Below are 25,654 nucleotides of genomic sequence, written 5' to 3'. Positions count from 1 at the left end.
TGTGTCTGCTTTGGTCAAGCAGGCCCCATGAAAGTTTCCCTGGTATCTGAGTGGCTGGGGGACACCCGTGACGTCTGTGCCATACTGCCTCAGCTCTGTACTTACTAATGCTGGCACCTACCCAGCATCTACATTTTTGGACTTGCATTAGAATAAATGAGGCAGAGTGTAGAGTTAGGAAGCTCCAGGCGTGATGCAGGATCAGTTAGCAGGGGCCTAATTCTCATTCTCAGTCCTTTTCTTTTTCAGGACAGATTTTAAGGGGGAGAAGAAAAAAGCAAACAGAAAACTACCTTTTCTAACATTCTTAAATACTTTGTTTCCTAATTTAAAGAAATTAGTTGGGTTTTTTTCCCTTCAAATTCATCTCTTAACAGGCAAATAAAATGTGTGCACAAACATTTTGACCTATGTGTACAGGAGGCCCTGGCAACATCAAACATCCAGCTGATGCGTTATCTCACGTGATCGCTTTCTATTCTTTCAGCGGTTCCTGTTTCCGGGACCAGGTTAGCTCGCTGTTGACATCACAGGGTAGAGTAGTCCTCTTGAACCTGTTCCTCCTGTGGAGCTGTAGTTCGTATGTCCCCTGTAGCAGCTCCCTAGTTTCCCACCAGCCCCTGGGAAGCAGCACTGCACCCTTGCCTTCCTGAGTTTCAATTCCTTAGACTCCACCCACAAGCATGTCTCCTCTTAGACTCCACCCACAAGCATCTGTCTCATCTTAGACTCCACCCACAAGCATCTGTCTCATCTTAGACTCCACCCACAAGCATCTGTCTCATCTTAGACTCCACCCACAAGCATCTGTCTCATCTGGCACTTACACTTAGCATAGTGTACTTATTCATCCACGGTCCTGAGAAATGAAAGATGTCTGTCTGGTCCTTGTTAAGAATAGTACTCACTGCCTGGAGAGATGGCTCAGCAGTTAAGAGCACTGACTGCTCTTTCATCGGATCCAGGTTCGATTCCCAGCACCATATAGGCCAGTGCACAACTATCTGTAACTCCAGTTCCAGAGGCTCGAACACTCTCGCACAGACATACATGCAGGCAAAACACCAATGTGTGTGTGTGTGTGTGTGTGTGTGTGAGAGAGAGAGAGAGAGAGAGAGAGAGAGAGAGAGAATAGCTCTTACATGGTGTTCATCCATTCACCTGCTAATGACTGTTGTGAGACACTTAGGTTGCCTGTGAATCTCAGTAACTGTGAGTAATGCTTCAGTGAACGCAGGCGCTCAGCTTTCTCTAACGCTAGACATCGTCGATGCTCCTGCCTGTTTACTTTTGTGATTGTAGGAGTTAAACCTAGGCTGTCCCATGCTAGGCAAGCACTGTACCTCTCAGCCAGATCTCCAACCTTATTCTCACCTTTCTCTTTTTGAGACAGGGCTCCGTGTATAGCCAAAGAGGATTGTGAGCTCCTGATCCTCCTACCCCAACTTGCTGTGTGCTAGGAAGACAGGCTTGGGCCACCGTACCCATTTTATGTGTGGTGGGGATTGAACCCAGGACTTCATGAATGTTCTACAAGCACTGCATTAACTGAGCTGCATCTCCGGCCATTTTTAGTTTTGGGGAAGCACCTCCATACTTTCTGACTTAACGACGGCATGAATTCACATTCCCACTAGTGGTGTGCAAGGGTTCGCTCTCCTACACAGCCTCACCAGCGTTTGCTGCCTTGTTTTCTTTTCACCAGCCATTCTGACCACTGTGTTTCTTATTTGTTCTTCAAAAACCTTCCTTCCATTTTATCCTGAAGAGAGTTGCGGTAGCTCTCACCAAACCCAGGTCTGGTACTAAGTAAAATAGAAGGAATTAAGCTAGCGTGTATTATGTTCTTCCTGTCCCTCTGCTGGGTCCTAAGTGTGTATTATCTCACTTAATCCCTACTGCCTGTGTGGCAGATACAGTTTCTCTGTTCTGCTTGTGCCTGCGGGATTTGAGTTGCAGAGATTGGATAGCATGATCACATGGTTTATAAATGTCACTGAGGCTCAGTTCCAGGAAAACCCATTCCCCAGGCACTCTCCCAATTGATCAATCAATCAATCAAGGTGAAAGAATGGCAGAAACATGAATAGGATCGATGAATAATGAGAGAGCAGCATGTCAATACCTGAGTGGAAAGATTCAGGGAAGGACAAGTGAGACACTCATCTGACTCAGCGCTTCTGATGGCCTGCTGCAGGACCCCTCACCAGGAGAAGCTGCAGGCCAAAATGCCCTAGCTCTCTGCTCTAACCCTCTGCCCCGCCCCCTTAGACGGCCACCAGCTCTCAGAGATGTAGTGTCTGTGACTACTCTATGATGACAGAGGGTAGGGACTGAGAGCTGGCAAGGAGTCCTTATGAGCTGGCAGTCCAGCTGTGGCTTCAAAGACTGGGACTCAGCCCCAGGATGAAGCTGTCTAGGTCCTCAGCTGTGCCCAAAGATAGCTTCAGGATGGCTAGACGCCCACAGAAAGTCCTGTTTCACAGCATGCATGTCCTGTGGGCTTGCAGATGTCAGCACCAAGCCCCCAAGGGAGGAAGTTCTACCAGGCTTGCTGACCTGGGCAAACCGCAGGCCAGATGGGCCACCCCAAGCCTTGCTTTGAACAGCACAGTGCTTCCTGCCTGAAGAACCCACTATTAGTCAGCGGCCTTCAAAACAGATGAGGGATGAAAGGTAGAAACAACTTGGGGTATAAGAACCTAGGGCAAAGAGGACTCTTGATACCCAGAATTAAGTCTCCATCCCTTCATCTGGCCATTTACCTCCAAGGTCTGGCCACGGTCTGTCACTTGTCCCCAGTTGCTTCCCCTGGGAGTACTGGCTGTAGTCAGGTTGCAGTAGTGCCCACAGTCTGTCCCCGATGCTGGCTCTGTCTACCTCTATGCTTCAGGTCATGCTGTACCCTGCTCAGTCCTCTCCTTCCCAGCCACACTCCTCTCCTGACAGCCTCTTCCCTGACAGCCCCTGTAGATCTGTCTCTTCTCTCCTGTTCCCAAACCCCATGTCCTTTTGCACAGCATGCCGGGGTACCGAGGAACCTGACTGTGATGGCCTCCTCTATCATGGAGATGTTTCCCACTCTGTTGTTCCCCTGAGTGCACTCAGATGGCACCTGAACTGAACCACCAGGGCAGAGGTGAAAGAGCACCAAACTGACAGGGATGTGCATGCAAGGGGAAGGTCACACTGGGACCTGGACACGAAGCTCACCAGATTCTGCTTGCTCTCAAGGGCAAGACTGCCCCTCCCTGGTGAGAAATGTGAAGAAGTTGTTAGCCCATCTGTGACATCTGGCTTCTCCTACTTTCTTCAACTCCTACCCTGTTTCCCTCAACTGTCCAGGCTTTTACCCTAACCACTGTGGCTAGGGCTAAGACCAAGTACCATGGTCTATGACATCATGTCCAGAAGAGGTGTCAGCCAAGTCATGCCGGTGATGCCAAATCTCTAGTAGCTACACTCAAAAGTCAATTAAATTTATTTTAATGATAGATTTAGATTGGGCATCATGTCACGGACTTGAAACCTCGGCCCTTGAGAGGCAGGAGGATTAGCAGTTTGGAGTCAGCTGTATGTGATAGCTCATGCCTGTAATCCCAGCACCCTGGCAGCTGAGGCAGGAGGACAACCATGAACTTAAGGAATGATAAGCTCTAGGCCAGCCTGAGCTACACAGTGAGATTCTGTTTCAGAAATTTTAAAAGGATTTGGAGGTTACCTTCAGTCAGCGTGGACCTCATGAGACCTGTTTCGTAAACAAAATAAAATAAAATAAAAAAATAAATCCAATTTGGGAATATAATAATGTAAATGTTTATTTATCCTGAAAATAGAGTAGATATTTTCCAAGTGTGACATATTTTGGTTGGACTAGCCATATTTTGAGTGTTTAGTTGCTACATGTGACTGGCGGCTGCTGCATTAGGTCACAGAGCTCTGGCAAGCGTGATGCACTTGCAGCCCGAAGGTCACACTACCTCTGGATAGCTGTGAACACAAACAACGGAATCCTTGGGTCTGAGTTGTGCCACTTCTAGCTGTGTGTCGCCCACCCTCGCATGTGAAGAAGCTCAGGACTCCCCACCCACTGCTCTCTGCAGGTCCTGAGGAGGATAGCACAAGCTCACACATGCTCATCCGAGGCCCCTCATCTTCTGGCCTCTCTCTCGGCTCTCCCAGCCCCTGAGGAGCTCCGTAATTCACTGCCTGACTGAACCATCCTGGCCTGAGGGCTGCCTCCTACTGCAACGACATTTCTTGCTGTTCTGGCTTTTCTTCCAAGAGCTTGGTGTCGGCTTCAGTAGGCGCCCAGAGCCATTTCCAGTTCTTCCTTCAGTGAAGATTTATCAGATACGATTTTGCTTCAGGCTCCTGTAATGAGCGCTGTAGTTCAAACAGAGAAGGAGACAAACGCAGTGCCTGCTTCTGCAGAGCCCTGTACAGCAATGAGCAAGACAGACCCAGAAAAAGTCTTGACTCAGACCTATGTGTTTGTAAAATAGATATTTTATTTCATTTCTATTTATAAAAATCTATTTAACTTCCATTCTGAATTCCCAGTCTCTGAAATAACTCCGAAAGCCTACCTTATTCTTTCTTAGGGCTCCACCAAGGTAAAAACAAATCCTGATATAGGCTTTGACTATGCATCAGAAGCCCCAGCTCTGCCTACAAGGCAAAGCATCCGCCAAGCCTGTCCACTAGGGCCCATATAATTCCCTTGGCATGCTTGAAACAGAGTATGGCCAGGAGTTTGGGAAGCCTTCCTCTATGTGCCAGGTCTCTGAGATACATGGCTCCCTGCTACTGACAGAAGCCAAAGGCTGCTTGTTATCTGCCTCAGACTTATTTCCTGCCACAGTCTTGTTTCTGTTCTTTACCTGTTGGTGCTTTCTGCCCTGTCACCAGCCCACCCCAGGCCAGGAAACCCAAAGCTGTGCCCAGCTATGATGTAAGGAGTTAGAAAGGCAAAGCCCAGGGGAGAAGCCATGCCTGGGTTAACATCTGAATGAACTGCCTGCCGAGACAGGTCAGGCTTTGGCAGCCAGTGCAGGGAGCAAACTGTGGGAACCTGAACAAGGGTTCTGTGATAGAGGGCCAGCAAGGTTCTGAAATGTGGAGAGAAGAGTCTCCACATTTTAGTCTCGTGGAAACTGAGATGGGAAGCCGGGCACAGTGGCTCTGGCCTGTGATCTTAGCACTCGGAAGCGGAGCAGGAGGTCAGCTTGGTATATGAGGCAAGATCCTGTTTCAAAAGGAAGAAAATAATTGAATTGAGAAAGGGGTGTTTATAGCAACCACTCAGACACCTACTCTCTCCATCCACATAGTTCCAGGGAACTGGTTAATCCTGACAGTGGTCCAAAGTCTTTTCCTCTGAAGTTGCTGGCTGCTGACTCTGGCCTCAGGCTGCATAGAAAAATGTAATAACGTCAGACCCACAGGCACCATAGAGTGCTTATCATGTTGGGTAATAGGAGTGGCAAAGATGTTGCTAAAGGTGATGGTGACATTGATGATGGATGATAGTGGTGGTGGGATCAATACCTTTGGTGATCTGCTCCAATTTACTTTCCTGTTGATGTGATAAACACCTCAAACAAAAGCAACTTGGAAAGGTCACAGCCCATCCTTGAGGGAAGTCAGAGCAGAAAACCCAAGGAGCTCAGTTCCAATGGGAGAACTTCCTGAAGAGATGTCATGAAGAATGCAGCTCGTGGGGCTTGCTTCTAGGCTCGTGTTCAACTACGTTCTTATGCAGCCTTGGCTCACTTGCCTAGGGAGAGTGCCGCCCACGGTGGGCTGGGCCCTCCTACATCAATTGGCACTAAAGAACATGACCCACAGACAGGTCCATAGGCCAATCAGATGGAGACATTTCTTCAGCTGGAATTCCCAGGTGTGTCAAGTTGATAACCAAGATTAGTCATCACATAGTGTCAGTGATAACGATGTCAGCCACGGAAATATTACTGGCGGCTGCGGTGGTGGTAGGACTGTGAGTTGATGTCCCTTTTGGTGACAATTGTCATGTGTCGATACAGATGAGGTTGGTGACATTGATGAAGATGATTGTATTAAAGATAAGGGTGATGATATTATAATCACAATGTTGACAATGATTCTGAAGATACAAGTAACAACAATAATAACAGATTATTGGCTAGGACAGAGGCAATGGTAATGGTATTAGGATAGTATCACCATGAATAAATTGGTCATCTAACTGGTTGTGAAGAAAGTGCTGAAATGCATAGGATGACAGCACTGATAATAGCTGTATCTGTAATAATAATTCTCAGTGACATCCTGTTTAATTATGTGGCCTGAGGTCAGAGTATGTGAATGGCAACATGTTACAGTTTAACCTCAAGAGTTTCATTCAATCTTTAAATCCTCTGGAGTACCTAGAGGGCCAAGAACCAGTGAGATACCAGTAGTCTATGTTCCCGATGGGGCGCCAGAGCTTAGCCCAGAGTGCCTCTGCCTATCCCACTGCCATGTCTGAACAGGCTGTCTTGCATCCAGCTGACCAGGCCTGGCTATATGTCTTCTCAGGGTGAGGAGCTCTCCTCCCAGCATGAGCCTTTAAAGAAACAGGCTGGATTGCCCCAGATTGCCCCAGACTTGACTGTGGTCCAGTTTATTAAAGGTAAGTGAGCCCAGATGAAAATGGAGGGAGGAAACCAGAGGTGATTTTGAGACCATCCAGAATGCAGTCCTCTTAAAGCCTTTCCGTATTACTTAGTCTGCTTCCACAGGCCTCTGGTGAGCTCAGACAATCCTGATAAGGTTGGTCACAGACCCCTCTCCTCAGGGGTTCTGATGTTCATCACCATCTTTCCTGTCCTGCTAGCTCATGTCCTAGAGCCCTTCTGTCCTTATGTGCCTGGATCCCACCAGGATCCCTCCATCCTCTGGGCTCTCAGCATCCTTGGAGCTTCTGCTCAGCTCTGCCTGTCTTTGCCCATCCCCCGCCATAAGTAGTGAACCCCTAAAGGACAAAGCTTGTGTTCCACTTTCCCCTAAGCCTGCAAGCAGGAAGCCCTGAGTAAATTCTCATTAAATCTCCCGGATGTGGCAAGGGTAGAAAGCCAGGAGCCTTTTTAGTTCTTGGTCCTGGCTTCTCTGTGGGCCTTGGTTTCCCAGGTCACTTTCTCAGTATAGTAAAAAATAGACTCACTGACAGAAACTTCATGCTAACCTGATCCTGACACAAGGAAATCAATCAGTCAGTTACGGGAGCCCACAGTGGGACTAGGCAGAATTTTCTAAAGAACTCGATCCTGTGGACATTGATTGAGTACCAGCTGTGCCAAGCAAGTCGAATGGCCCTGATGTAGCAGTCCTGCCGTCATACAGTCTTAGGAAGTTATTTTCTGCCTCTAACCCGAGCTTCCACTTATAAAGATTGGGTTGGTGATATTTGTTTGCCTTTCTTGAGGATTAGCATGTGAAGTAGGACGAGGCACGCACAGGCAGCACCTGTCTACTGTTTTAAAAACCGCCTACGTAGGTGTAGTTTTTTTTCCTTACGATCGCACCTACCTTTTTGTTCTTGTTCGTGTTTGAACAGTAAGTGGATCTGCTGTTTAATTCCATTTAGAAAGGCGTTATTCAAAGGGATCCTTTACCCTTCACCAAAGACATGTAGAGCAGAAAAAAAAATTGAATCCAATTTTTCTGCCAGTTTTCTAAGATTTGGTGTTGGGCATATGTATAATCTAGCTCCCAAATTTCCAGGATTCCCAGGAGAAGGGAATGTCTAAATTCCACGGGGCTGGGCCTAGAGACAGTGGCCTACACTGACAACCTCAGGTCACCCTCAGTTGCTGGAAGGCCTCAGCACACTATAGCATGGAAGGACATATTAATCCCCACTCTGCCTCCTGCTCAGGGAGCAGCTGGGGCTGGTTGTGCAGCTTAAATCCCAGAACTGGTGGTCTGGGCCAGCTCATCTCCGGACCTTCAGCTTCTGTAGGCCTTGTGGCTGGTTAGCCAACTTGGCCTCTGAGCAGCAATGCTCTACAAGAACCTGACTTTGAGCACCTGTAATCATGGGGAGGCCGGGGGGTGAGGGGGCATGAAGGAGAAGAAATTCTTGGAGAAGACAATCCCTGGCAGAGGAGGTTCTTATCTGATGGGGGGAGGCACATTCTCTCACAGTCTACAAATGGAGGAGGGAGCTATTTGATGAAAGAGAGCAGCCCAACATGATAGAGGAGGTCCTCATTTGATGGGAGCGACGTGGTCCAGGAGTTAGGAGAGGGAGGAAGCAGCCCTAAGCTGGGGGGCACGCTTGGCCAGTGCCTGGCCTCTGAGCTGGGCAAGGCTGTGGAGGGAGACAGTCCCTGAGTTGAGGAAGGTCCGTTGGCTGACAGGGAGACCTTGTGCTGAGTGAGGAAAGCCCTGTGTTAAGAGGAGGCTGAACCTGAGCAGGAGACAGGCCCTGGAATTCCCCTTCAGGTAGCTAAGGGAAAGGCATGGCCCTGCCCTCCAGGAATTTTCCATCCCTGGTGGAGAAGGCTGTAGCTGCTGAGAAGTGGGGGATGGGCTCACTGTCTGCTGCAGTGGTGAGTGAGTACAGCAGAATGAGCAGGGTGGAGAGAGGAGCCCTCTGGAGCCAGGCTGCCAGAGAGAAAGAACAGGATCCGAATGGGAGGGGCAGAAGGGAGACCATTCTGTGCCAGAAGTGAAGAGAGCCTGGCCTGGCCTGGCCTGCCCCACCCTCAGGGGGTCTCTGCGGTGAAGACCAAGTAATATAAAAGACCGGTTCCTAGGGAGCTTCAGATGCCCTGGGCAATGCACGGAGGGAGGGAGGAGGAGAAGAGAAGGAAGGGAAGTCAGGAGGAGGGAGAGAGAGTGGGAGGGACAGAGGAAAAGGGCTGCAACAGCTACTTGGAGTGAGGTCTAGGGCCACCTAACTCAGCCCAAATACTAGCTGAAGAGGTGGTCTGGAGGTGAAGGACCAGGCACTTGAAGGAGGCATTCCATGGCTGTAGGCCCTTCTCACCCCTCCTGAGCTGACTTTATTTTCTGACTCTTAAGGAAGCAGGTTCAGGCCTTGAAGATAGGGACCACACTAGTCTGACTATGCTCTGAAGGCAGATAGAGTGTGTCTCCTATAACACAGGGATGCAGGCTTTGGTCTGACAGAACTCGAAGGTTCTCTCGCCTGACCTCTGTGGCTGTCTCTCCTAACTAGCTCTTGCTCACACTGTCTGATGGTGGAGAACCCCATATGTCAGAGAAGAGTGTGCCCTCAGACATCCCTGGTCACCCTACTCACTGGAACACTGAACCCAGGAGGGAAGGGACTAACATACAATTCTGAGCTCAAAGGTTTAGCGCTTTCAGGGAGGGCAGCCTGACCTAGGCACTGAGGTAGGAGTCAGGATCTACCCAGAGCCTGGGGAGGTCCCCAATGCCAGAACAGCCATAACCACTGCCTGTCTCCAGCCTGGTCTCCTGCCCACACCCCATTGGAATTCCTTTCCAAGTCCCCTCGCTCTCTAGCTCCTAGCTCTGTCCTACATCGAGGAAGCCTCCTGGCCCACGGCTGCCCTGGGGTTCATTTTCTCTGGAGACCTGAGATTCTTCTGCCCCAGGCGTTTGGACATTTGATCTGGTCCTCATTCATTAAACAGTATTTACAACGTTTTTACAAAATGACTAGTGTGCCCTGGGCTCTAGAGATAAAGCAACTGATAATGTAAAAATTACTACCCTGAAATAAAATGAGGATGAGCTGGCAATAAAACGGCTAAGTGAATAAAATGTGCAATTTGTTAGGTACAGTGCTCTCAGGAAACACACTAGCTGAGAGGCATCAGAGCAGCAGTGGGCATCTGAGTTAAGGACAAAGAAGGGAGGATCCAAGGCCAGGCTGCCATAGAAGGAGCAAGACAAGCTGGAAAGGACCCTGAGGGAATGGAGAGAGGGAGAACAATCCAATAGAAATGGGGGAGGGGGAGAAATCTGAAATGAGATGGAGTGAAAGAAATAGACTCAAATGAGATGGTGTGAAATAGACTCGACTCCAACAGACCTGAACAGAAATAAACGCGTTAAATAAACCCCCATGCAACTCAGTGAACTGAAAGACATGAAGAGAATTTCAGAACTGGAGCAGGACAGAAAGGAGTCAAATGTAATGCGATAGCATGGGACGCGCTAGAATTAAACGGAATGGAAGAGAGAGAACGGAACAAAAGGGGCGGGGTAGACAGCCATGGATGCTGTGGCTGGCTGCCCACGCTGACCTTCTTCCTGCTTGTCCGACAGTCTTCCCCAGGGTGCTGCTGCGGACGCTGCGCCACCCCATCTTCTTGCTGGTAGTCCTGTCCCAGGTGTGCACCTCATCCATGGTGGCGGGCACGGCCACCTTCCTGCCTAAGTTCCTGGAACGCCAGTTTTCCATCACAGCCTCCTTTGCCAACCTGCTCCTCGGCTGCCTCACTATCCCCCTGGCCATTGTGGGCATCGTGGTGGGAGGTGTCTTAGTCAAGCGACTCCACCTGAGTCCCATGCAGTGCAGTGCCCTCTGCCTGCTCGGGTCGCTGTTGTGTCTGCTACTCAGCTTGCCGCTCTTCTTCATTGGCTGCTCTACCCATCATATTGCAGGCATCACGCAGGACCTGGGGTGAGTGGGCATGCGCATGGGAAGGTGCGTGGTGAGGGTAGGTCAGTGAGCCACCTACTTCTCCCTCACCTGTGGGAACTGTCTCCCCCCCCCCTCCAATGCCTACAAAGCCCTATGCAAACCCCTCCCTGGGCTCATGTACATGCAAGCGGTGGTCACTGGAAGGCACCAAATGCCACAGAAGAGACATGAATGGAACATCAAGGACAGGAGGCCTAGAAAGAGTCAGAAGTTGAGTCAGGGTGCAGTCAGCTGCGGGATGGTATTTCGGGGGGCGGGGAGGAGGCTGAGACCTGTGGGCCCACGGAAGTGGTATGGAGGCCACGCACAGAAGGCAGGATCCAGCATAGCCTGAGGGAGGCGTTTGCTCCCAGCTGAAGTTAGGTCTGCCCAAGAAGGGACAAGCTCTATGCCATAGAGAAAGAAAGTGAACACGGAGCTGGGCAGTCCTCCTCAAGGAGACAGAAGAGATTAAAAACCCTGTCTCTTCCTACAATTGCCTCATTTTAATTGGAAGATGTACTGAGTTTTGTTTGGCCCAGCACCCAGCTAGAATTCCCCCTTGGCACAGCCTTCCTCATTCAAGTGCCAGGTTCCCCGACCCAGGCTCTTACACATGCCGTGTCGAAGCTCAGGGCCAAGGCACCTGGGGCCCCACCCTCAACACTCAGCTCCCTTCCTTCTCCTTTCTCTCTCCTTTTCTCAAACAGCCAGAATGTCTGGAGTAGGGCCTTCCGTGTGCAGGATGTGTCCTGTGTGTCCTAAGGAAGTCCCAAGCCTGAGCAGTGATGTTTCAAGTGAAGGCAGTGGGGATTTTAATCCACAGGGCCATGATAGAACCCATTACAGAGGAGATCACATGGAGACTTTCGGAAGCACCCAGGGGGTGGAGTGGGGGAGTCAGCTGGGTGTGTAAGAGACCCTGGCTCTGGTTGTACAGGAAAAGGGAATTTCCCCCCAGTCACTCAATTGGTTTCAGGCCATCCTGCCTGCCTATGTCTCCTTTCTCCCCTTCTCCCTTGACATGGCATCTCACCCATATTCTCACAAAAATCTTATAATTGATGAGTTCTGAGTTCTAGTTCACTGAAGCTTTCTTGAGGTCAATGGAGTTTCCCTTTTGGGTTCCACTGAGTCTCTATGAGATCTCTAGAGTGGGCTGGTAGCTAGACCCACTTTACTGATGATGCAATGTTGCCTGGCAGGGGTGCTGTGTTTCCTCTTGGCAAGAAGCCAGGTCACAGCCTAGGCCCCAACACCATCCTCTTGCCCACAATCCAGGGTATTCATCCCTTTAGACTCAGTCTCTCTTCTAGCTCCAACTCCTATCCACCCTCAGTTCTCCAGCTAGGGCAAGAGCACCCCTGGAATCCTGGGGTAGGTCCTCTGGTGGGGGCGCTTGACAGGGTAAGCAGGACAGGAGAATGACCACAGAGGTCATGAGACTTCAGGAAAGCAACAGTGAGAAGGAAGCCCCAACCCAGATTACAAAGAAATTAAGGTCCCAGAGGGAGGAAGGCATGGGTTAGAGGCCCCACAGCTGGTCCGACTCCTTGCCAGGGCCGCACCACAGCTGTACTTTGCTGAGACAAAGTAGCAATTCAGCTCAAAGAGAAAATGGTCCCTGCATCACTCACTCACTTCTGGGAGGGATTTCTCTTGTGTTCCATCCAAAGACAGGAATATTTGCAGAAGTTCCCAGACGTGTAAAATCCAGGGTTGAAGGGCACTCCACAGCCTCTGGCCCAGACTTCTCACTCCCCCATTAGAAAGTTCATTGAGCATCAGCATCAGCGTTTCTCCCTCAGGGAACAGCTGCAGCTGAAATCACTGGCCACTCCTCTCTGAGTAGGAGCCAGGCTTCATCAGAGGGCCTGAGAGAGGAGAGCCCAGCCAAACACATTTGCCTCCTCTCTGTCTAGTGCCCAGCCAGGGCCAAGCCTGTTTCCTGGCTGCTCAGAGCCCTGCTCCTGCCAATCAGATGACTTTAACCCTGTTTGTGATACCAGTGCCTATGTGGAGTACACCACACCCTGCCATGCAGGCTGCACAGGTCGTGTGGTCCAGGAAGCTCTGGACAAAAGCCAGGTAAGGCCAACCTCCCATGCAATCCCCACTCCAAACCCCTACCCCTCCTCGCATGTGCCGCCTGTCACTCTGAACCTCTCAGCTCTCACTCTTCCCTCTGTCACTGCCTTGTTCCTCTGCTTTGGCAGGTGCAGAGCACCATTCTGTCAACAAGTTTCATGGCCAGCTAGGGCTCAGGGAGGTGAGCCAGAGCGCCCAGCTGCTGGTCTGCTCAAGGAAATGACCCACAGGAATTCCAGGCTGAAGATGGACAGACGTGGTCCCTACTAGTACACACAAGAGTGGAGGGGACACAGCCCATCTGGGAGGGTCCAGAAAGGTCCAGAAGAAGCATCATCTGTGACAGATCTTCCAGGATCATTAGGCAAATAAGGGCTTGGGATGGGAGGGTAGGCAGGATAACAGCAGAGGCAGAGATTTAAAGCACACGCGCGCGCGCGCACACACACACACACACACACACACACACACACACACACACACACACACACCAGGCCCCGTAGTGAATGGTTTACTGGGTGAGTTACTAACCCAGGAAGCAAAGATCCACAGTTCCTGGGAGATGTTAAACAGTCACTTTTATTATGCCCATTGTACAGATAAGAAGTGAAGGCCTGGGAAAGGAATAAGCAGTGCCCAGAGTTTTACACCAAAGCTGGGACTAGAATCCAGGTCTCTGATCCCAAGCCCAGCCTGCCCTAGATAGAGGATCCACCACTTAGAGGAGGGATTCTTTCCAGCCTGGGATTGGTTGTCTCCTGCTATGCCTGCCTCCTTGGTTCATTATGAGAACCTGGGTCTATGCCCGAGGTGCTCTCAGGTAGTGACAGAGTAAGACAGGGGATCTAGGTCTGACTGTACCTCAGGTTTATAAGGCAAGATCAGCCCTGTGGGAAAGACTGGGGACATCTGTGAGCACTTCTCACCATGGACATTGATGCCTATGAGGGAAGCTTGAGGAGGAATCTAGAAAGCAGTGTCCAGCCTTGGTGTCCATCCACCCCAGCTACCCCTGCAAGTAAAGAAGCAGCATTGGTACTGCCTGCCAGTCCTCTGCTTTGGCCTCACTCCAGGGTGTCTGCAGCTCAGTGGGCTACTTGGGGTCACTGAAGCCTAAAGGACACGTGTTAGCAATGTGCAGTGCTGTGAGGGCTTAGGGTTCTGACAGTACGGCCTGGTCATACCCAGCAGCTCTGCGTGGCAATAGGTAGATGTCTTGGATACCCATCGATCCAAGATGCGGTGCCCCCCCCCCCCGCCATCCTATCTTTCTTCTTCCACTGATTCTATCGCCTAAATACTTCACCTCAGCGCTCTTTTCCCACGCACCCTGGAGATCGGAACTTCTGCTTGCTCATCCCAGGAGCCACTGAGCTTAAATCCTTCCAAGTGGTCGCCCTGGGTTTCTCGGCCCTTCTCATATTGGGAATTATCAGGGTGTGGGTTTTTTTTTCTGTAGTAAGAAGTAAGAGGTCCAGGGGGCTCCAGGTACCCCAGCCAGCAGTACCAATCTGTGCACACCTGGCTGAGGCTTTCAGTAACTGTCATCCGTTTGTCAAGGTCTGACCTGGTACTGCAAAGATGGATCCATGTTGAAGAGTGCATTGTTCTGGCAGGGGACCTGGGTTCAGTTCCCAGCATCCACAGCTGGCAGCTTGCAATCACCTGTAACTCCACTCTGGAATCTGACACATTCTTCTGGTCTCTGAGCATACCTACACTCACATATGCATGCATGTGCATGCGTGTGCGCATGCACACACAGACACACAGACACACAGACACACACACAGACACAGACACACACACACACACACACACACACACACACACACACACACACACACACACACACTGAACAATAGGAAAGGGAAAAGAAGCCATAACTTGCTGGCTTGGACTTACTCATGACAGGTACCAAAGGACAGTGGTAGTCAGACCACCTCTTAGTTGATCCCTGGCTGGAATTTCTGCAGGCTGCCCTCAAACACACAAGTACTGGCCCAGGGACAGTGAATCCAAGCACAGCCAGTCTGCCTCCAGGCACCTTACTTGACTCAAATGATCACAGATCATCCAATGGTCAGAGCTTGGGACTCCAGTCAGTTCTGCCTTGTTGGCTGTAGAAACTTGGTGGGCCACTACCCTTGGAGGCCCCTGAAGGCTCTTCTCCTTCTCCTCACCCCAGGTCTTCTACACCAACTGCAGCTGTGTGGCAGGGAATGGCACCATATCTGCAGGTTCCTGTGAGTCAGCCTGCAGCCGCCTGGTGCTGCCCTTCATTCTCCTCATCAGCCTGGGAGCAGCAGTGGCCAGCATCACCCACACACCTTCCTTCATGCTCATCCTGAGGTGACAGCAGAGCAGGCAGGGTGGATGGGTATCCAGGAGCTCCTACGGACAGCCAGGATAGGACATTCGAGGGAAGAGGTGAAGGAATGAGGTCACTCAAGTGTCCTAGGTCCCCAAGACAGCCAGGACTACATGGAAAAGACCTTGTCTCAAAAAAGAAAAGAAAGGAAGGAAGGGAGGGAGGAGGGAAGGGAGGAAAAAACAAAAATAAGAGAAAAGAGAAAAGAAGAAGGAAAGAAAGAAGGAAGGAAAGAGACAGACAGACAGATATTAGAAGTTAGAAGATAGAGATCATAAAACAGGTTGGCATGAGGGAGAATGTAGAAGGAACAGATGCTTACAAGGAGTTGGGTGTGTGGGCTGTGGTAATTTGATTCTTCAACAGTTGCCAGTCCCCTTATCTGCAGAATAGGGCTGGGGACATGCCCACCTCACAGGGGTGAAGTGAGCTGAATGTAGGACTGATTTATAGGGAGCTTCCCTTAAGTGCCAGCTGTGGGCACTGTTCAGAAGCCAGTCACTGCTGGATATCCCAGGTCACAGGGTTCCAGTGCTGGGGAAGCAAGACTCTGAGTGTAAGACTTGGAAAATTCAGTGGAATTACAGGAGGTGGGGCGAGCAGTGCCTGCGACCCCGGTAGTCAGTATGTGGGCCTGGGATGTAGGAAAGTGGTGTCTGTAGGTTGTGGAGTGACAGATGTAGGCTCTGAGCCTTCCCCACCGCCTGGCCTTCAGCCTGGGAGGAGATTGGCATAGAAGGTGGAACCCACCTGTTGAGACCCTGCTGCTGCTTGGTGCTGGGGCTGAGTCTCTCAGTCCATCCTCACACAACCATGTCTTTCCTGGCAGAGGTGTGAAGAAAGAAGATAAGACCCTGGCAGTGGGAATGCAATTCATGCTCCTGCGAGTGTTGGGTAAAGTGCTTGCCCAGGGACCTCAGTGGTGGTGGTGGGCATGCCGATATCTTCTGTGTGCCAGTCCTGGGATACACAGGCATGCGTGGGACCTTAGGATTTCTAAGTGGGGGTGGGGGTAACAAGACCTCACCCTGTGTTTGGAGGTGGTGTGTCTTGGCAACACCAAGCTGTGATGGAGGCTCCCTCTAAGAGACCCAACACCCTTGTGGCTTGCATGTGTTGAGTGTGGGGATTGGGGAATGGTGACCCTCTGCCCTCCTCTGAGCCTTCTGCTATCTCCTTCCCTAGCCTGGATGCCCAGTCCTGTGATCCATGGCAGTGCCATCGATACTACCTGTGTGCACTGGGCCCTGACCTGTGGACGGCGAGCTGTCTGCCGCTACTATGACCATGATCTGCTCCGAAACCGGTAAGCACCAGGGTGGGAAGTCCATGACAGGACACACCTGTCCTACAAGCCAGAGACTGCCTCTAGAGAGGTCTCATCTAGCTGGTCTGGAACTCACTATATAACTGAAGCTGGTCTTGAATTCCCAACCTTCCTGCCTCTGCCTCCCAAGCACTGGGATTACAGACTTGTGTCACTAAACCCTGGATTTTTTTTTGAGTCATAACTTTATTTTATGCCTAAGCTGTTCTTGAACTCACTAGAGCAGCCAGGCTGGCCTTGAACTCATGACAATCCTCCCACCTCAGCATTTGAAGTAGGGACTTCCTATATAAGTTTCCACACTGGATAGCTCCCCTATGAGGAAAATGACAGCTAAAGAGGCCCCAGGCTCTTAGAAATGACAAAGCCATATCTCTCCTCTAAGCTATCAGACAGCAGAGTCCTGACCCCTCCCCTGGGGCTCAGTCTTCCTATCTGTACAATGTAGAGCTAAGAGGAGACCGCAGGCAGACATGGATAACATAGGTTGGGTGGGTGTGGAAGAACTTGCAACAGGACAAGGGCCAGCCAGGGAGTGGTTGCCTCTGTCTCTGAGCCACAAGACACAGTTCCTGTAGTCTGGGGCTGTCTAGGGAGGCTTCCCTGCAAAAGGAAAGCTGAACAGGGGCCTTCAGGAGTTAGGTGGGAGAGGGCAGTCATGCTTTCAGATAGGATATGCAGGGCTAGCCTGGGTTATCCACCTGTCAGTGACAGAATAAGAGGGATATTTAGTTTCTCCCTGCAGAACTTCCTCTCCCCAAGCCTCAGTGTGTAATTCCACCCCATCAACTGACTCTACCATCACCACCCTGGGGCTAACCAGACCTGGGGTGTGGGCTCCTGAGTTCAAGGTTTCTCGTTCTTCCCTCAGATTCATAGGCCTCCAGTTCTTCTTCAAAAGCGGATCCCTGGTGTGCTTTGCCTTAGTTTTGGCCATCTTGAGGCAGCAGAGCAGAGAGGCCAGCACCAAGGCCACTGTAAAGAGCTCAGACCTACAAGAACTGTAAGCGTCAGGACCAGAGAAGGATTCCAGGAGGTCGACAGTCCCAGCCCCACCAGGAAGGCAGCCACAGCCATGCATCTTCTGAGCCTTTGCCAATGATGGGTAAAGCAGCAGCCACAGATAACAGAAGTACCACAGTCCAATGCCGGGTCATCTGCTAAATCGTGAAGTGACTCTGAAGGAACTTCTGGCTTTGCTTGCTCTTTGGAACCAAGGAGTCACTGTGTTGGCCATTTCTCAAGCAAGAGGGTCATCCTCCTTCCTCCCCTAGCCAGATGGCCAACCCAGAACCACGCTTAAGTGGCGGGGTGGAGCTGTACAGCATCTCTCTCCCCTGATTCTAGAAGAGGGAGTTAGGCTGACTAGATAATGCTGCACCCCACACAGAGCCTCAGCCTAGCTCTGCCACTTGTGGAGACCCTCTCCATGCTTAAGCAGAAGGGGGTTCCAGCTCTCTGGCTCCAGCTGTGCACATCAGTGCAGTCAAGGTAGGTATAGGCCTCCTCCCCAGGCCCAGGTGGCCTTTGAGTAGTGTCTATTTGGCGCCCCCTGGAGGCAGAATCCAGAGACGAGATTAAGGAGATCTCCAAATGCAGGAGGGAGCAGGACACCACAGTTGATGAAGTGTGTGGGAGAGGGGCTCTTTGATTCAGAATGTTGCAGTTTTTATGGTTGGGGAGCCACGGCTGGGAAAGGAAGGTTTATCCTTTCCTTCAAAGGCCTTGTAACTTCAGAGACCACATTATATTCAGACCCATTCCTACTTAATGTGTATTGTCAAGATCTCGTACATTTGACCAGGGACCACCAAAGCCACTCTAGCTTTTGAGAATAGAATCCTAGTCCATATTCCCGGGGCTTTGTAGCTAAGACCTGATACTGTCATAGCCAAGTCATGGGTGACCTCTGTTTCTCTGAGGTCTTTGGACCAATGTGAGGTCTCTGGGCGGAGAAGAGCAAAGCCAACCCAATTCCTCACAGTGAGCTGTGGTGTAGTATTCTAGGGTCAGATTCCCTGGAACCCCAGTCTTTTCCAAGACAGACCTGGTCCTGCTTTCTAGACAATTCTGTCTGGCCTAGTTGCTTCCGGGCAGCAGAAGAGAAACCCCTGATCTGCTCCCAGGCTGGCCTGTTAACGCTACTCCTCCCTGTGTAGCCATGAAGGGAGGTGAGGAACTACCAGCAGCCTTCCAACCTGTGTGCCAGCTCTTAGCTAAGGGACCAGGTATTTGTCCTCGGTGCAGAAGAAGGGACTACAGAAGCTCTCATTCCTGTCAGGCATGGTGGCTTGGCACACATCTGTCACCTAGCATTTAGAGGCTAGATCAGAAGTTCAATCAGTGAGTCTCAGCTCCATAGTGAGTTTGAGTCTAACCTGGACTACATGAGAATGTCTTGAAAAATCTAAAAAGAATAAAGAGAAGGAAAGAGGAGAAGGGGAGGAGGATGAGGAGAAGATCCTGGTCGACGATGTCAGTCCTACAGTTGAGTAGTTTAACCAGTGCCTGATCCTACACTAATCAGTGCCAAGACTTTTGAAAATCACTTTCACCAAGATGAGTCTGTTAGCGGGTTTCCATTCTGTCTGTTCTCCTGCTCCCCGGGCTGTACAGGAATAGCCTGGCCGTATACATACAGCTTATTATTAAATTTGTCTCTGCATAATGCCTCTCCCACGACAAAAATTTATCCTTCTAAACTGCATTAGAGGTTTGCGTCAGCCACACCGCTTCCAGTTATTTCAGCTTCAGCCTTACCCGGCTAATTCACTCTGGCATCTTGCATTGTCTTCCGCCTTTATATTCTGCTCTAATTTTTCCTTTGACTGGCTTGTTTCCTCTTGTAATTGTTTCGAAAATGGAATGCAGTCACGAGGCTGTCCAGGTCCTCACCTGTCCCAATTGTCACTCACATTTTACAGAAGAGAAAGTGCCTCAGAAAGGTTAAGTGACTTGCTTGGGACTATAATAATTTATATGTGTGTGTGTGTGTGTGTGTGTGTGTGTGTGTGTGTGTGTGTATCCATACACTCAATGGTAGGGCCAGAGCTGGATCCAGATTTGTGGGAAGCGAAGCTAACAGATCTCACGAGTTCTCTTAATGAAAAACAAGCACAGAAGACTGAGGCAGGTTGAATGTGTAGACCACATTTTATCAAAATACCTGAGAACAGAGTATTTTGGACTTGAGATCTTTTCATATTCTAAAGTATTCGTATCATAATCATGAGTTCTCTTGGGGATGAGACTGTAATCTAAACACAAATTCCCCTGGGTTTCATACACACCTTATCCATGCAGCCTGAAAGCCATCTTATGCCATGTTTAGTGTTCCTGCGCGTTCTGCGAACGTGACACCTGAAATCAGGTCTGAAGTATCCCCTGCATGTCACATTAGCGCTCAGGAGGTTTGCACATTGGCACCTTTCAGAGAGTGGCTCTCGTATGAGGAGTGACCAGTCTTTACAAAATTAAATAAGGAAGTAAACACCTAGAATGAGGAAAAAACACTCCATCTAGAGAAAATGGCATATTTTTAAAAATTAAATAATTACACTGCATACCTGTAATCCAGCCATACACGCCTACCTTTATGATTGGAACTTTCCAGACTGGCCTCTGCTCTGTATGCATTCATATTTCTCTTTTTCCTCCTCCACTTCCTTCATGTTTCCAAGGCCACAGGCCACAAACAGAAGCCATTGCCAAATGAGGTGGGCAGTGGCTAGGAGGCTCCCCAGATGCCATTCTTTATGTAGAGATGACCACAGTGACTTTCCTCTGCTTAGCAGTACATGATGGGGAATCCCGGTTCCCCCTTGACCAGGCTCTAGAAGCCAGAAGCCACTTTCTGAGCCTCAAAGGAGGCTGCAGAAGGAAGAAGTGGGTTCAAGTGTCTTCCCTCTGCAGGCTTCCCACGCTGAGAATGGGCAACATTGCTGGACTACCTTATTGGGCCTGAGGAGAGGCTCAGATGCCCGCCAAGCACCCACCTCAGTCAGAGCTGGGCTGTGGGGGAACTGAGGGAGGAGACAAAGCCTTCATTCCACTCTGGGACCCGGCCTTGGGGAAGCTGAGAGATGGAAGCCAAGCCTTTGTCTGTGAATGAACGCTTCTGTCTGGTCAGGTGAAGAGGCTTAGGCATCCCTGCAAGAGGGATGTACAGCCACGTGCCAAGAGTAGAGCAAAGAGGGCAAGAAAGGCCTCTCCAGACTGTGAGAGACAATGCAAACACAGGCATGCATACACATGGTGCAGACATGTACATGCTCACAAATACATGCATACATATTTATACATGCAGGTACATACCTCCTAACACACATGCATTTAGCCAAATGTGCATACATGCAAACATGTATGCATGCACAGACATTAAAAGCTCCTACAAGTGCCTTTGCATCCACTTACATGCACACGTAATAATTCACAAGATTATGTGCACATATACTCACATGTACATTTACATATTCACATATCAGACACAGATTCTCACACACATGCATACACTCAGAAAACACAAACATGAACATACACAGAAGCTACACATTCCTACACACATGCATTTGCATACTCCATACACTCACATGCACACTTGCAAACACATAATCTTGGGCTGGAGAGATGGCTCAGAGGTTAAGAGCACTGTCTGCTCTTCCAGAGGTCCTGAATTCAATTCCCAGCAATCACATGGTGGCTCACAAACACATAATCTTGTATGTACATACAATTGTGCACACTCGCACTCCTGCACACACCAGCTCACACTTAGAGTAAAACGCATACACATTCATGCACACATGCAGGCATTATGTATAGCAGGCACACACAAAAATGCATATACACACATTCCCATGACCATATACACACGCATGCAGGCACACAAGCATGCCTGCAAATTCACACACATGCACACCCGCAAACTCATGCACAGAAAATCAAATAAACACATAAGCACATGCCTAGTCTCCTGTCAGTGAAGAGCCACGAGCATCTGTGTGTGCCAGCCACCGGCTCTGCCCTGCACCAGGCTCTACCGCGCCTCACTGCTGGTGAAGAGCAGCAGCAGATGGGGCAGGCACCAGAAATAGCATCTCAGTGTTTGGCCTTCCGTTCCTTTTGCTGGAGAAGCTGGAAAGCTCCAGGGCCAGCAGATGCCCCTTGGGACCTGGCTCCAGGAGCCACGGTCAACACACACCACGCTTACCATTCGTCACCTGCACATGCCGAGCATTTCCCCTGGCACACCCAGCTGCCTCCTGGTCCCGAGTCCAGCCCTCTTCATTAAGTCCTCTCTCCCATCAAAACCCAGCTCAAAGCCACTACCTCCAGGAAGGCAGTGCAACATGACAGTGAGGGGCAAGTTGGGGAAGTCGCTTCATTAGAGACATAGACACCATTTTAAAAAGTTATAAACTAAAGCAGATGTGGAGTGCATGCCTGGAATCCTATCCCTTGGGAAACAGAAGCAGGAGGATGGTGAGTTTTAGGGCAGTCTGGGCTACACAGCCTCAAAATCCAAAATAAATAAAATCCAACCCCACTCATCTCTTCACACACATACAAAGATACACAGTTGTGCATGTGTGTGTGTGCACAGTTGTGTGTGTGTGTGTGTGTGTGTGTGTGTGTGTGTAATTTCAGAGGTGGGGAACCCTCTAAAGCACAGTACAATCTTCCTAAGAGGCCAATGTCTCGGGTCAAATCCCTTTATAGAGGAGCTGCAGAGACATCAGACTCAAGTTCAGAATTAAGGCTTAAATTTAGAATACATGGAGTCTGCCATGTATTCGCAGTGTGACCCCTGAACAACTGACCACTTCCCTCCACTCCCAGCTCCTTACCTGTAAGGCAGGTAGATTTGCCCTGCCTCATTTCCCACGGTTGTGGAGACAGGTAAGAGACCAACCACCCTGGGCTCACAGGCTCAGCACCTGATGATTCATAGTTTCCTTCCCTTCTCCTGTCTGGAAGGATTTAATAAGCACCTGGAGCAGAGCGCAGGAGGGGCCAGCGGGACAGACAAGGCTCACCTATGCTCTGGCCGGGCTGCAGCTCCCTTGCTCTCTAATCTCTTCCCCACTGTCAGTGAGGATTCAGCTGGCCCAGTCTTATCTCTCCCCACAGCCAGCTTGGGACAGCTTTTCACCTCCAGATTTACATTTTTATTGATTTTCTTCTCCCTTCAGAGCTGCCCTTCCCTTCTGCCTCCCTTTTGGCTATAAAATGGGTCTACTGTGGGAAATAACAGTTCCGGGGCCAAGCAGAACTGTGTGATGGCTCAAGTACGCTTCGGCCCCATTCACTTACTCAAATCACCCACCCACCCAACCAACCAATTTATCCCGCGGGGATCTGGGGACACAGCCAGGGGCAACGCAGCCTGCCCTTAGGAGAACGCCCGAGGGCACCATGGGTGCAGGGCAATCAGGCTTTGAATGTCTTCCTGGAGGGCAAGGAGGAGCCCTTGAAACATTGATTGATGGATTACTCCATTGACTGGTTATTTTAAGCAGAGAATAACAAAATTGTATTTTACAAAGGGCCGGGGCTGCCGAGTGGGGCTTTAGGGTGGGAAACAGAGAGAAGCTAAGTTTCAGAGCTCAGGCAAGAGGCTAGAGCGGTAACCAGGAGAAGCCCTCCAGCTGCGTCAGAAGCAGCGCTCTAGAAGTGGGACAGCCAGGATGGGTTTTGAAAGATGAGCAGGGACTAGGTAGAGCCGGGGAAGGGTGCTGGGCGGAAGAAGCTGCAGAGATAAGGGGAAGGTCGGGAGAAAGCTCCTGACAGGCTGAGGAAATTTCCACTCGTTCTGAATTCTCAGCAGGACCTAAATGGGCACCCAGAGGGGCAGGGGCAGAAAAGCGGGTCAGGGCCCTCGGCCTCTCATGCTCGCTGTCCCCTGAGCCTGGACACAGCTGGAGGTGAGAGGACACAGAGGGAGCTGGGCTGGGCTCTGAGTCTCAAGTTGGGGATCTCCTTCCTCAAAACAAACCGTCCCTGCCCACAACACTGCACGTTTTGTAGAAAGGAGGATAGGTAAGGGTTGTTGTTCTCATGGAATAGTTAAAGGAAACAGGCCCGGGGCGAGCACTAATTTGTCAAACCAAGGACCATTACATACGCCTGTTGGTCCCTGCACGTGGAAGGTAAAGGCAGGAGGATCGGAAGTTCAAGATCATTCAGATCATTCTCTGCTATGGAGACTTTGTGGCCAGCTTGAGCCTAGATGAGACACTGGCTCCACCAAAGAGAGGGGGGAGGGGAGGGAGAGAGAGAAGGAGAGGAGGAGGGAGGGAAGAAGAGAGACAGAGAAGGAGGAGGAGGGAGAGGGGGATGAGGAGGGGAAGTAGGGAGGGAGGGAGGGAGGGATCAGCAGTTGGGACCCAAGTTCTGTGCCCAGCACATATGCTGGGCAACTCACAGCTGCCTCTAAGTCCAGTTCCAGGGAATCTGACGCCCTCTTGTGGTCCCCTTGGGCACTTACACACACACACACACACACACACACACACACACACACACACACACACACACAAATAAAAATAAAATCAAAAGGCTTTAAAGAAAGGAAGCGGAGGAGTTTGTCCCGGTCATTCAAGAGCCCAGGTGCCCCATTTTAAATCCCCATGTATGTTTCTGAATCTCCACACATGGTAAGTGGCAGAAAAGGCAGAGGAGAGAAAACCACATCAAACAGAGTTGGGGTCTTTGTTGGGTTTCATTGTTTTGATTTTTTTTAGTCCCCATATTTTCTTCTACTTTTATACTGGATATGAGCAAACTAGCCAGTGCCGTCTGTACTTTGGAGAGCACCTCCCAGCTCTGTCACTGGATAAGTTACGCCACCACACACAGCTGTGTCTTATTTTTCCCCACCTTGTGAATAATAAACTCCAATCATCAAAACAACTGAGGAGGGAATACTAAGTTGTAGCAGCATAGTGCTTATATCTATTACTGGGCAGTGAAGAGCCCCAAAATGTATCAGCTTAAAGCAACAAGTACTTTTTATCTTATACATGTTGCGGACATCAAGATTAATGAGTTAAGTGGAAGCCGCAGCTCAGGGCCCTCACTGAAACTGTAGGTAAGTATCTGCAAGGGCCACAGTCAGCCAAAGACTCAGTGAGGGGCCAAGCACAGGAGTGCATTCCTGAAATCTCAGCCATCAGGAGGCAAAGGCAGGGAGACTGCCACAAGTCGGAGAGAGGCTACAGAACCAGGCCCTTCCTCGAAAATAGATATAAAGAACAGGTTTGGTGCACACATCTTCAAGAACAGCTCTTAGGAGGCAAAGACAGGAGGATCTCTGTGAGTTTGGTTTATGTAGCTAACTCCAGGCTAGCCAGAGCTACAGAGTAAGACAGACAGACAGAGAGACAGACAGACAGACACACACACACACACACACACACACACACACACACACACACACACAGCCAGTCAGCAAAGTTGCTCAGCGGATACAGACACTTGCTGCCATGCCTGATGACATCAATTGCATCCCTGGGGCCCACGTGGTGGAAGGAGAGAAACTTTTCCGACAACTTGTCCTCTGGCCTCTGTATGTATGAGCCATGGCAAGTGTGCGCCCACATACATGTGCACACAAGACAAACAGACAAGCAGTCTCAACTGAGGTTGGAAGATTCATTCTAAACCCAGCAGTTGGATAAAGGCTTCTGTTCTTTGTACATGGCCCTCTCTCCCGAGGGTGCTCATCCCACGTAAGCCAAGTAAGCTTCCCCGTCTGTGTGCTATGTAGGTGGAAGCCTTGGTGCTCTGGAGGTGACACGCTGCAACCTTTGCCATATTCTTTTGGCTACCAGACTAATCCTACTACAGTGTAGGCAGAGAAGACAAAAATATAGGACTATCAGGAGGTGTTGTGTGTGTGTGCTGCCGGGGCCATTTCAAAGGTGTCACCCATGTGCCCAGAATGACAGATGGCACGCAGTAGGTGCTTATTCCTTAGTCTCACAGTTGTCACAGCTGGGCTGAGAGGACAAGATTGACATGAGAAAGGAGAAAGCAGGGCAATGGGGAAACACTCTAATTAGACGATGCTCAGTTGCAGTAAGAAAGGATGTCTACATGAAGGGGTACGGCAGGGGAGACTTCCTAGCAGAGGTAAAGAGCAGTCCTGAGGGAAGAGAGGTGAGCAGGGCAGGCCGGTCGCCACGTGCCACGGCTTGGGTGTGAAACCCTCTCCCACACACAG

General features: G+C 50.2%; 1 protein-coding gene and 1 long non-coding RNA gene across 43 annotated transcripts in view; one reads left to right on the top strand and one right to left on the bottom strand.

The window, feature by feature from the left end:
- Positions 1–19,099, top strand: part of Slco2b1 (solute carrier organic anion transporter family, member 2b1) — a 48,084-nt gene extending 28,985 nt beyond the window's left edge. For 18 of the 42 annotated variants that reach the window (XM_087598137.1, XM_087598091.1, XM_087597352.1 and 15 more), the window contains 7 exon segments: positions 6,562–6,655; positions 10,288–10,645; positions 12,568–12,733; positions 14,922–15,085; positions 15,934–15,998; positions 16,290–16,410; positions 17,303–19,099. In XM_087598137.1, coding sequence (XP_087454263.1) covers positions 6,562–6,655; positions 10,288–10,645; positions 12,568–12,733; positions 14,922–15,085; positions 15,934–15,998; positions 16,290–16,410; positions 17,303–17,438 — 1,104 coding nt within the window. In that variant the 3' untranslated portion in view covers positions 17,439–19,099. 42 annotated transcript variants of the gene reach the window in all.
- LOC148007765 (uncharacterized) lies at positions 3,793–12,474 on the bottom strand. The gene is made up of 2 exons (XR_015647298.1): positions 12,287–12,474; positions 3,793–5,248 (listed from the first exon to the last, which is right to left on the bottom strand). It is a non-coding gene; the product is annotated as an uncharacterized LOC148007765 (long non-coding RNA).
- Positions 19,100–25,654: the final 6,555 nt, after the last annotated feature.

The sequence above is a fragment of the Rattus norvegicus genome, chromosome 1 (genome assembly GCF_021556685.1).
Source record: "Rattus norvegicus strain SHRSP/BbbUtx chromosome 1, alternate assembly SHRSP_T2T, whole genome shotgun sequence".
In the NCBI taxonomy this organism is placed as follows: domain Eukaryota; kingdom Metazoa; phylum Chordata; class Mammalia; order Rodentia; family Muridae; genus Rattus; species Rattus norvegicus.
Note: the sequence above shows the minus strand (reverse complement) of the source record. Positions and strands in the feature narration are given on the sequence as shown.